This window comes from Lipophrys pholis, assembly GCF_963383615.2.
Source record: "Lipophrys pholis genome assembly, chromosome: 18".
Classification (NCBI taxonomy): domain Eukaryota; kingdom Metazoa; phylum Chordata; class Actinopteri; order Blenniiformes; family Blenniidae; genus Lipophrys; species Lipophrys pholis.
In genome coordinates, this window is record NC_137646.1 from 22890033 (window position 1) to 22902625 (window position 12593).

The following is a 12593-nucleotide window of genomic DNA, read 5'->3' on the forward strand; positions in this document are numbered from 1 at the left end:
GCGTGATGATGAGCCACAGCTGGTGGCGACAGGCGGGAAGTGATCGCGGCTGATGAGGGAGACGAAGTGTGCCGAAGTGAGAGCCGCAGGACCGAGACACAAAATGACTAAATAAACGTACCTGGGAAACTTTGACAACACTGACATCGGCAGCAATGATGATAATATCTGATATATGTGCTTTCAAAACCCCGTCGCGTGAATCGAGGAATGAAGATCGATGGGTGTCGGAGGAACGAGCGGCAAATAAAGTGAAAATCCTGCAACGTGCCAATAAAACCCAGATTTACAACTCCGTGTTTACAAGTAAGTCATTTCTGTAATGCAGATTTAAACATTTCAGGAGCTTTAGCAGCCATACAGGAAATATCATTGCAAACAGTGGATCCGCTTCATTCATTCAGCATGTTTCAGTTTGGTGAAAAATCTTTATTTGAATCAATAAAATATCCACAAGCGGTTAATTATTATTATTTTTTTATAAAAAACAATTTTGGCATCAGTAAAAAGACAATTTCTTTGCAGGTATTCAATTTTCATGACTTTTGGTTCTCTCCGGGGGCTTTCAGCAGTAATTATAGTCCTTTTATAGTTTCTATCAACACACTGTTTTGTTTTGTTTTTTCTCCGCTGATTTCATGACCCTTTCATGAATAAGACGATACACACACACATATACAACCTTCACAATTCACTTCTGTTGTCATTCCTCTTTTTGTTTTGCTTCGTCAATCACAAAATAAGCAAATGTTTCTCTCCCGTTCAAATTGTTTGTTTTCTTCTTTGTCTGTTCGCTGCATTGAATGTTCTTTATTTCACAGGAAGTCTTTTTCACTTCTTCTTCTTTGTTGTGACATTCGAGTCTTTGATGATTGTGTCCCGAAAAGAAAACGTGTGTCATGTGTCGAAAAAGCTGCAAAATCCAAACTTTAATTCACACACACACACACACACACATACACACACACGTGTGAAACAACGTTGTAGTATTTCGCAATTTAGGGTTTAAAAGTCTGTAAATGTTAGTTCAAGGGTCTGTCCATTCGTAAGGGCTGCCTGAAGCTTTCCTGAATTAATAAGAAGAAAATTATATTTATTTAGATTATATAAAAAATAACAGCGTCTGTGGGACATGCTGGGGGCTGAAAGTCCGACGCAAAAGCAGATTTATTCACATTCAGTAGAGAAATACACCAACAGTAGCTCATTTCTTTCATTTGTGACTTTTAAAAAAACAAATGAATATTTATCAAAATAATGTTTTGATGTTGTGGAATATCAAACATCAAATCAAAATTCTCAGAAGAGAAGTATTTTACATAAACAAGATAACGACAGGAAAGAAAAAAGAAGCGATAATGAATCACATTTTACAGCTAAAACTTAGATAACATCCGTTTTCACGTGAAATTCTCTAACCGTCAGTACATGTTTATCTTATAAAGTGTATTTTTATCTCTGGTACGATGCAGAAAAAGGAGGTTTGCGGATGTGTCAGTCACACTACTGGCAGCTTGAAGGTGTAGTCAAGCCAACAAGGAGCTTTGCACTGGCAAACTTTAAAGATATCATCAATTTAATCTGTTTCGTGGAAAACAACATATTTATCACATCCTGTATTTTAATTTTTTTTCTTCCAAAGATTGTCAGAATTGCTTCAGCCAAGCTCATCTGCTGCGCTTTGCAGTACATACCATGCATCGCCACATTAAAAACGGAATATTTACATTTCTACAAAGTACGATTTGTGATGAACGCCGGAGGGGGGAAGGTTTTTGTAGGTAAATAGATGATTTCATTAGAATGCAAAGTATAAAAACTTCTGGGGGTTTTTGTTATTGTTTTTTTTTAAATGTATGTAATAAAAGTTTAATGCAAGTAAAAAACAAATTGTTTTTTGGGGGGTTAAATGTGTTGAGCTTCGTTCTCGGAGCTTTAAAATGAATTTATTTTACATGTTATCTTCCAGTCATAAGGAGAATTCAGCAAAGCAGAGATGTAGAGATGAGAGTCTATCCTCCCTGCTCCACCTTCCTAAGTATTGACATTGTGGCGTCTCTCTATGAATCTGGATGCAGTTTTCTGCTGGTCAGTCATTCTGTTGGTGGTGGAGATGAAGTTTCCTCATTGACCTGAAAGAAAAGAAAAAGAAGCAGAGGGTTTGTGCAGATGTGCTTCCTGATACACTTCATTTGATGTACACGGTAACATCCTGCTAAACATGACATTATATTATTGCATGATTACCTGAGTGATTTCTGCATAAACTGTTTCTGCAGTGGCTGCAGGAGCGGAATTCCCTAGAAACAAAATATTGGTTATAATTCTTTTAAAACCAGCAGTTTAATCTTATAATACATTTGTTTAACCCTTTAAAAAGAAAGTGATGATATTTCATAACTTCTATCTTGTTTTTCCTGGATTATGGCCTTGTGGCCAAAGGGCTCGTGTCGTCTAGTTCTTTCAAGAGCGAAGCTGTCGGCAGCAAAATGATCCTGTAGGAGCTCCTATAAGGTCTCAGGTCTGGACTGAAGACCAGGACAATGACAGTACAAAGATACTCCCTAAAGGGAAAACACTGAAGACTGTGTCGGGAGGTGAGAGAAAAATCTGAGCCGCATCGGAGAGGAAGGTCTTACCTTTTGACCCTTTGTAGAAACACAACAGCAGCGACAGAACAGTGAGCAGTGAAAGTCCACAAATCCACCGAATGATCATCAGAGGAGATGAAGAGCTTCTAGATCTGGACGCAACTGTTGGGATCAATGAGTTTGGATAAAATGAGTAAATTGCCACTAATAATATTGTTGATAATAATAATGAAGGACCAGATTACTAACATTTAACAGCCATCCAGCTTTCTGCTGATTCTGTTCCATTGTACCGACACTTGTAGAAACCTTCGTCTGAGTCTGACACTACAGAGATCTTCATCTCTCCTCCAGTGTCATTTTGAACGACTTTGTTATTTTTGTAGAAAAACACATCAGAGGGAACATTTCCTGTCTTCAGTTCACAGTGAAGAGTTACAGACTCTCCCGCAGGTACAGGATACACAGGGCTCACCAGGATGACCTCATCAGCTGTAAAACAAGGTTCAATTCATTCATTCATTAGGTGGTGAGGTGATGATGGGAAATACAGAGTAAACTCACAACGGGCAGATTAAAATATATATTAGAAAAAGACAACTCACACAGTGTAGAGATATTCACTGCATTGCTGAATGCTGTTCCAGACTCACACCAGTACACTGCTTTGCTTGGCTGCTCATTTTCAATATCTATTGATCCATTTATTGAGGCGTCAATAAAATAATCAAACAGCGAGAAATTAGTCTTAAGCCTGATCCTCTTCAACTGGGTAGAGTTTCCTTCACATGTCAGTGAGAGAGATTCAGAGGTGAAGTGTTGGACTCTGGCAGGATTCACTGTGAGAGATGCTGATGGATGAACGTCTGGAAAGAAAGAAGCCATAATGAAGGGTGGGACTCACACTGTCTCAGCATTGAAATCCAAACTGAATTATTTCTATTTCTTGATTCAGATTATATCGTAACGTCTCTGCAGTTGTGTTATAGTTGTGGTTTTATTGTTCAATAATGAGTATTTTGTTGTTCAGTGAATGCACCGTTGGAATGTGAATGGCTGCGGGTGGAGATTGGGGGCGGGTCACGTGTGCAGGGGAGACGCGACGGCCGGCGAGAGAGCGGAGTTCGACATGAATGAATGAGGGAGCAGCCCGATTAGTTTTATGCCTGGTTTATTGTGTTGCCATGGTTACGGCCTGCAGTGCCCATGTTCTGTTAAGCAATAAAGCGCCTTTGCAGTCAAGAAGGTCGTCACTCTTCCCAAACGTCCTGCGGGACGCTACAGTATATCTAAGAAGACTTTTCACTCTTTATTTTAGTGGCGTCATCAGTTCATGTTCAAGGATTCACTTTTTATTTTGAGGTTGTCTGTCTGTCAGTCTGTTTTTCCTAACGTCTTCAGCTTTAAAATAACATTTAAAACATGAAATAATGAGACCAACTGACCTGAAGACCAAACAAATTCAGCAGGACTGTACTTTATGTAAAACACTTGATCCCCTCGTTCTGCTGAACATGCATATCCTGTTGTGTGAGTCTGTCCATGAACTGTAAAGGAATTATTTGCCGTCCCACTGCTGGTACCAGGTAGAGGTTCATAGGTGTAGCCCAACAGCAGCCGTGGAACAACTTTGAACCAGTAGAAGCGCCACCCTGCTGACGGAGACTCAGTGTTAGGGCTTTTCTGCCAAAGCGAACCATGTGCTAGTTCAGGGTCAGTTCTTAATGAGCATCGGCAAAGAACCGCTTGTTTTTCAATCGTAGACGGAGCCAAGTGAGAGCCACGTCATTGCGTCACTTGAAAAGGTCGTACGTCACTGACTTCACCAACGTAGCGCTCAAACAGGAACCAGGGGACAGACTGTATTCATCGGTTTCATCCATCTAGTCTGACCTGAACCTCAGAAGCTGACCAAAGAGCCAGAAATCATTACGTCTCCTCGTCACTCTATTGCTGTTTTTTCACGTCCGTCTTGCTTTGGTCCGGAGCCCCAGAGTGGCCATAGAGGGAGTAAAATTATAATAACACGTTCTTATTTTTCAACATTTGGGCATGACATTGTGAATTTCTGCACCTTTCACTTTATTTCTGGATGTCTGCATCAAATGCTTGAACATCAGTAGAAATGGAGGTGTAGAACGATAGAATGCAGCTCGAAAGCCGTTTCCAATGACAACCTATGTAAACACACGCTGATTAAGGTTCTCTCACATGGCGCGCCATTAAAAATGGCAACAACAAAAAAATCCAAGCTTTCATTCATAGTGTGTAGTTTGTTCATTGCTTCATTAAAAAAAGGTTCTGTGGGTAGAAAACAATAATGGGGCTTCTCGCGGAGCTCAGACCTGCTCCTAAATCACGGATTAAATAATCTTGTTCCCTCGTATTATTAACTTGAGGGAACGACTTATTATATCGTTCCCATGAATTATTAAATTTTTTTCTCTATAACCACTCTGGGGCTCCGTGTTCGCTGTAGTTTTCAGAATGCCGGTTCAGAATCTTTTCCGCCTCGAAGGTCGCGATAACTCAAGCGATACCTCCGCCCACAGCTGATGACGGGTCAGGACACGCTCTGGTCTCGCTCTGGCCCAACAACGATGTGGGGCCGGCTTCGCACCAGTTTAGCCCCTGATAGGCCGGGGATTTGGCGGTGGAAAGAAAAAGGGTCCGTCTGAATTGTCCCTCCTATCTCCTTATCTAGCCTGAGCCATGATAAGGACTGTCTGAATTCTCAATAAGCAAAGGAAAGGAGGCTCGTTGCTTCCTTTAGAGCCTCCTTTAGCTTAGGAACCACTGATGCTTCCTTTGTCAAAGGAGGCGAGCTCATGCTGACCCACAATCCCTTGCGTCGACAACATTTAAAGGGACCCGCTCATCCGAGCGTTCAGGGAAACTCACGATGTCGGAAAAAGGGAGCAGATCATGTAAGTGAGTTTATATCAGCGGTTAGAGGCACAGGGGAAAGTGGTAGAAATGCGCTTTTTGACCTGAAACTTGTAGTTCTTTCCCCCACCGTGGCGGACGTCGCTAACTTGCGCCGCCGTCGCATCATTATGACGTCACTAATTGAAAGTGCGGTCCGACTGCCACACCACCGTGATCGCCTTTCACTAACTCCTTTAGGAAGCCTCCTACCTAACACCTTTTCTTTACCCCGTGACGTCCTCCACGGGGTTAAAGTAAAGTCGATTGATAAGGAGACAGGAGGGACAATTCGGATGTACCCAAAGAACTATTGCTAAATCCGGCCCCGGCTCCAAACTAGCACCTGTTTCATTCTGGTTGAAAAGCCCCATGTGACAGATCAGAGTGACTGGAGCTCCGGGAATCAACCATGATGGAGACACAGACAAGGTGAGTCCTGCAGGAGAGAGATAATTGTCTGAAATCAAAACTTCACCCATCTTAGCAATAAATCAGATACTTCATTTGTGCCTTGCATGTGATAAAACTTCTGTATATTTTCTAGTATATAAGTGTAACTGCAGAGCACGTCGACACGTACCCGGGTATTTAAAAAACAGTGATATTTCTCTGCATTTGGACCATGCAATTACACATACTAAATGCAGCTACGAGGCGCCACAAACGATGGTTCCAGAAAACTCCGGCCACAATGACGATTTAGGAAAAACTCTGTCTCCAGTTGCATCTCAAGAGGGGAAGTTGGAGTTTTACATCAAAATTAGTGATGCTGTGTTTTTTTTCCTGATTTGTTATCGGGTCTTCTTGCTTCTCATTACACTGCCCCCTACAGGTGTGGCATGCTCATAGTCGCTATGAACCAGGCGTATGTGTGGATTTGTGTAAATTAAGATTTATTCTTTTAATTTTTTTTTGTAAAAGTCGTGCAGGAAATATCTGTTTTGTTAAAAACCCGGTTAGGTGTAAACGTGACCTCAGAGTTCTGGGTTGTTCTCTCCTCCATATCAGCCCCGAACGTGCATCAGGTGCACTGCCTTCGTCTCTCTCCCCATAAAGGGAGGCGCCACAGAGTCGCAGGAGGTGGAGTGTGTGTGTGTTTGGGGTGTATGATAAAAGAGGTTTGTTTAGCAGAACTGCTTCCTTGTCTCTGGGGTAGCAGAGGTTCAGGTTAAAATAGTTTGGATGGTGAGAAATGTGAATATGAATCATCCAATCCTAAACAAACAAATCTATTAAGATAGTTAAATCTTGTTATCATGTCATAATTAAAATATTTATCATATCTTTTTGGGTGGACTGGCAGCCCAATAACGTCTTAACACTGTTTACGTTATGTTGGGTTTTGTTATCTCGCTGTCTGGCCAATAATCTAATACAATCAAGAAAAACAAACAAACATCACTTACCTAATACTGATGGTGTGAAGGCGTCACTCCACAAGGTTGATGAGTAATCATCATCTCTGGGTCTGGTCCTACATCTGTATCCTTCAGTGATGAACTCAGAAACAGGGACTATTAACAACTTTTCATGCTCATCTAGAAAAACATGGGAATACATCCACTCATACCACCAGTCAGTGGCTCCTCCTCCCTGGACCTCACATATCAGATTGATTATCTGATCCCCGATTATCAGAGACGAACTGGACTGTGGTGTTATGACAGGCTGGTTGGTGACTGTTTCCACCAGATATGAGTTAAAAAGACAAACAAACATTAGTTTCATCAGTATTTCTAACCGCATCAAGAATGCAAATTTATTTATAACAAAAATAATGAACTCACAAGTTATGTTTATGGTGACCTCATCACTCATGTAAGAGTCATAATCTGATGTTTCTCTCACTCCTCTGCACCGGTAAATGCCTCCTTTGAGTCCATGGACGACTTCATTGCTCCAAACAGTTTGAACTGGTCTCCCCTGGGTGGTTATACTTCTGAGAAACTCAAACTTCCAGCCATCATAGTTTCCCACAGAGCAGGAAAGTCTCACTGTGCCTCCGACTGATATGATTTTGTTTCCTGGTGTCAGCGTCGCCTTGGGTTTCTCTGTGGATGTAAAAACAACAGACACATTTAAATAACTCTCCTAAAATCTTCTGTTTCTTCATTTCTTATGTTGATTTAAATTGTAAACCAACTTTGCAACTGATTGTGAATTTATTGAACTGAGACGTAACGACACAATTCTTTTTTTTCACTCTATGAAACCGTGTTGTGATTTCTGTTCATTTTAACACGGTGACTGGACCAGAGTAATCACACAATGTTTCAGTAATATGTCTTCTTGGTTTTTGCAAGAGAAAAATATTCAATCAAGTTTGACTTGGACCATAGCATAACTTATATTGTGTGTGAGAATAATAGAGAATGATAATAGCAATACATTTAATTTGGATGTGCCTTTCAGGTCACCCAAGGTCACCTTACAGAGAATAAGAGCATAAAACATCAGATCAGTGGGTTTTGAGTTTAGTCTTGAATGATGGAAAGGAGCCTGACTGTCGTATGTTTTGGGGGAGGGCGTTCCAGAGTCTGAGCAACTGAAGGCTCGGGCAGCCATGGTGCTGAGGCGTGATGTGGGGATGGTGAGAAGTCCAGCAGACGTTGACCGGAGGCGAGTGTATTCATGGAGGAGGTGGCAGAGGTAAGTGGGGGCGAGATTGTGGAGAGCTTTGTTGGTGAGGAGAAGATTTTTGTACTGGATGCGGTAATGAACCAGTGGAGTTGGATGAGATCAGGGGTGATGTGGTCCGAGGATTTGGGAGTTTGAAATGTTGAGTGATGCCAAGACAGTAAAGGAGTGAAGTAGTTTGCAAAGGTGTTGTATGGGTTGTCAATGTGGATGTTGAAAACAAATAATAATTATAGAAGAATAATTTTAAAGTTAAGAACAGAGATTAATGTTTCACTGCTGTAGATCATGTTGATAAAATATAAAGGACTCACCTGCTACAGTTAAAGAGACAGTATCACTTTTCTCTGTTTTCAATGAGCTCTTATGACGACCAACACAATCGTATTCACCACCATCACGTGTTGATGCTATTTTGAATTTGTAGAAATTAGATGTTTGGTTAACAAAATACTGTTTATTATCTTTGTTGAATATGTATTTCCAGTCGGAGTCGTTTCCTTCAACGTCACATGTCAGAGTCACAAACTCTCCAATGAAAAGAGTCGACCAGTCAGGATCAACGGTCAGCGCAGCGCCTAGAAACACAGAGAAAACAAACCACACAGGGGGACACTCGTACAAAACCAACACATGCACAGGGACAACATGCAAACTCCACATGGAAAAGCTCATTAATATTGTATTGATGACTCTTTTATTCTGTTGTTCCTGTACATAAAGTAACTCATAAAGTAAAAGTGACAAAAGAAAACATACCACCTTCAGCAGAGCCTTTCCAGAGGAGGCTACAAAACACTGAAATGAAGATGAAACATGAAGACGTTAGAGCTTCAGTAACTTTGACTGGTTGGTGTGTAACATTAACTTGTATCCCAATAATGAGAAAATCCAACAAGTGAAAGAAACTCGGTTCTTCCCACTAAAACCCGCCTGCTTGTCTTTGTGAACTGAAGAGAAGAAGTGTGTGAAATACTCACAGAAAAACCACAGCTCAGAGATTAATCTGCGTCCCATTCTCACGTGCTCCTTTTTCACAGAAAAGAGTTAAAGAGCAGTTTTAGAGACAAGAGAGGAACTGTACGTCAACAGAAGGTACTCCCTAATATCGTCCTTTGCCTGGACGGTTGACCACAGCATTGAAAACGTGTGAAAAGATTTTGATAAGACTTTCATGAGAAGAGCCGTGATTGGTCTGTTTAACTTTCAGCACAATGACAGAATAATATCTGTCATCTATCTAGTCATCATTTTCTATAAAAGCTTTTCCAGAACATAAGTAACAAGTGGATATAGAGAAACATGTAATAACTGGAAGTCATTCAAAGTGCTCTTTTAAAGAATTAAGTCAAATCAAGTTTCAAAATTACATAAAAAAAAAAAAAACATTCAAATAGTTTACTGTTGTGACTTCAGAAGAGGAACACAACAATGTATTTGTACTTCGTAATGTACTTAAGTCTGTCTTTTTTAGGTATCTGTATTGATTTGTCTGATGACTTGAAACCGATTCGTTGTTTAGAGGATAAACGACATGAAATCAGGTCGACCGCCACATTCGAGCCCCATAAAAAAACTACAATTACTTCCTAAATATTCCATAACTAAATGTGGACATTACCAAACGCAGTTAGATTCAGTAAGATTCATTTGAAGCAATTGAGTTGGATGTTTCCATAAATTAGTCGCACAAATAACGACGCTTAACTCATAAAATAAAATAAAAAAAAAAATTGAGAACGTCCTTACTCTGAAATAAGCTGGAGTTTCCATACGATCAAACACCATCTTGGAATAAAAATAGAATAAGTGTGTGTGGTTTTTCTTTCTTCACCACCAGCCGAAAAAAAAATCAAAAAAATCTTACACAGACAATAAACAAACAATAAAATTACTTTTGTACCTTCCTTCATAAGCTGTATTGTTTTACTTTAAGTTCTACTCACCGATATCAGTTCTGCACAGCAGACGATGGAAATCCACTGCACTTTCACCAATCTGCAGAGAATATCGTCTGAAAATATTCTGATATGAGCATCGACCTGACACAGAGGCGTCTGGCTTGTCTTCTGAACCTTGCAGCGAACTTCTGGTTTCACGAATGCTGTCGTCTTCCTGCCAAGCTGAGCCTTGCTCTGAGGAGGAGGAGGCCGGACTTAGACACACACACACACACACACACACACACACACACACACACAGGTCGCCATGTTTTCCTGTCATATTCTCTGACAGTGTCTCGGGTCCTGTTTACAAGAAGGAGATGTCGTTTTCATGTTTGGCCACTAGTGGGTGCTGCTGGTTGTTTTTGTAATGAAACCGCACACACGCACACGTTTGCAGAGAACAACATGGAAGAATTCAGGCATTCAAATGGACAGACGGACATTGGATTGCTATGTTGGGTGACTCTCAACTGTGAAAATACCAAGTCCCAGGAGAATGTGGAGTCATGACACTCTGGAGGCCGCCATTGTTGTTATCGTTTGTCTTCTCGCGCATTTCAAGAAGAACCATTTAGGGCGTTTTTGAAAAATAACAGTTTTCCTCGATTACACGGATTCAAAAAGTTGCATTTTCAGTGGCTCCGACCCACACGTTGTGGAAACGGACACCGCGCGATGAAAGTTTTTCGCAGTTTCGCTTGAAAACGTGGCCCTGTGAACACCCACCCCTACAAATGCTCACTTCAAAACTTTCAGAGCCGTTTCCTTCACAACCGACCGATTCCCCACTTTATGCGGTGAATGACTCGACAGGCTCTGCCACAGCAGGTGAGATACCATCATCCAGGGCAGTCCGGGGGTAATCCAATGATTTTAATGGGCAGTGTCAACTAGTCTCTGAAGTACCGTTCGGTCTGCTGCAGAAGAGATTTTGCAGCAAGCTGTGTTGAGGAGACTCTCCACTTCACAGTGATTGAAGGACTCCTGCTGACTGGCGGAGAGGCTGCATCTCCTCAGAGACCTGAGGAGGAGCAGCCTTTGCTGGGCTCTCTGCACTGCAGCTGTGAAGTCCTGTGTGAAGTCCCGTACACAGCAGGGGGAGCTCTTTCTTGTTGTGTCTGAGGTCAGTGATGAGCTCCCTGGTGCTTCAGACTTTAAGTGCAAAGCGGCTTGATGGCCGACTCCACGGACTTGTGATCTTTCCATCTTAGATGTCACTTGGGTCATTCGCTGACCACAAATCTCTTACAGAGAGGTTTCCATTTTGTCGCTAAACACACACACACACGAAAAGCCACAAGTCAAGTTTGAATTCCAAGAAAACAGATTTTAATAGTAAATGTTTCACAGGCACACAGTAACAGAAAACAGGACCCTCTGACATCAGCCGTGATTTATGAATAGACAAACAGATTGCAGGGCAATACCTGCAGGTTGGTTTTCACACAAATGCGACCGGCACAAAATGCCATTGCCGGCATACCAGCGCTGTTCTCTCTCAGGGTGACTGGGGAGGTCAGAGGAGGCGCCGGGGTTTGGGTCGGCTTCTGCATTTTTGAATAATTTAACAAACTGTCACTCGGGAACAAGACGTGTTTTATTTTGGGGGTTTTGTGTCGTCTGTGTGTGTGTGTGGCGGACAAGTGTGTGTGTGTGTTTTTTTTCTCTGTGAATTTATGTAGAACATAAGAATTTACAGGCAGCCTGGTGAGTTTGTTTGTGTCACTGTGTGTTTTGTTGGCATAATGTTGCATAATGAGGGGCTTCCTACTGGTGTGTGTGTGTGCGTGCGTGCGTGCGTGCGTGCGTGCGTGCGTGCGTGCGTGCGTGCGTGCGTGCGTGCGTGCGTGCGTGCGTGCGTGCACCTGATTGTGCACTAACCAATGTGGACTGAAGTCACTGGGGACAGAAATGGAGGTTCACATTATTAATTAATACATTGTTATGGGCAGGATATTTAAAGGGGCTGTACTCTGGCGTTGGTGCTCTCGCTGCACAACAACGATGAGGTGGGCTCAGTATCTCTCAGTGTGGAACTTGTATGTATGTTCTCCCTGTACGTGTGTGGGGTTTTTTCCAGGCACTCTGGTTTTCTCACAAATTCCAAAAACATGTATTATGAGTATGAGTATGTATGAGTTTAATCTGTGGCTCTAAAGGAGCTTTCATATCAAAATTATCTGTGAATAGTCCAGATCTTCAACATCTGTGCATTTGGGGCATTCTTGCCACAAATACACAATTTTAAAAAGCACGAGGAAGAAGAAAATTCACGAAAATCCATCCTACTCGGCTCGATTAAAAAAACACAAACCCCCCAAAAGCCTCTAAGTTGTTGTGAGAGGCCACAGTCCACAGTCATGTGTCAATAAGTGCCTGCCTATGACAAATGTTCCTATATTTTTCCTTCAGCTTCCTCACTCCAGTGATGTTGGGGTTTTTTTTCCACCTAAAATGCACCATATTGTTCCTTTTTAACTGACAAATTGGT

At 41.7% G+C, this 12593-nt stretch overlaps 1 protein-coding gene across 2 annotated transcripts; it reads right to left on the reverse strand.

Moving 5' to 3' along the window:
- Positions 1 to 1137: 1137 nt before the first annotated feature.
- Positions 1138 to 8709, reverse strand: LOC308123401 (sialoadhesin-like). Of its 2 annotated transcripts, XM_080485884.1 has the most exons (10): positions 8471 to 8709; positions 7307 to 7570; positions 6926 to 7198; positions 5863 to 5955; positions 4037 to 4243; positions 3197 to 3457; positions 2841 to 3083; positions 2640 to 2753; positions 2248 to 2300; positions 1138 to 2132 (listed from the first exon to the last, which is right to left on the reverse strand). In XM_080485884.1, exons 2-10 carry the CDS (start codon positions 7335 to 7337, stop codon positions 2094 to 2096), a joined length of 1314 nt encoding a protein of 437 aa, XP_080342010.1. In that variant the 5' UTR covers positions 7338 to 7570; positions 8471 to 8709; the 3' UTR covers positions 1138 to 2093. The 2 variants fall into 2 exon arrangements, with proteins under 2 accessions (XP_080342010.1, XP_080342011.1); XM_080485885.1 differs by lacking the exons at positions 4037 to 4243; positions 8471 to 8709 and having other exon boundaries at positions 7307 to 7471.
- Positions 8710 to 12593: the final 3884 nt, after the last annotated feature.

Coding starts and splice junctions, on each gene's coding strand:
- LOC308123401 (XM_080485884.1), bottom strand. CDS start 7,337: ATGAGTGATGAGGTCACCATAAACATAACTT. Junction 3,084..3,196: donor AGTGAATATCTCTACACTGT/GTGAGTTGTCTT, acceptor CTTGTTTTACAG/CTGATGAGGTCATCCTGGTG. Junction 2,754..2,840: donor AAGCTGGATGGCTGTTAAAT/GTTAGTAATCTG, acceptor TGATCCCAACAG/TTGCGTCCAGATCTAGAAGC.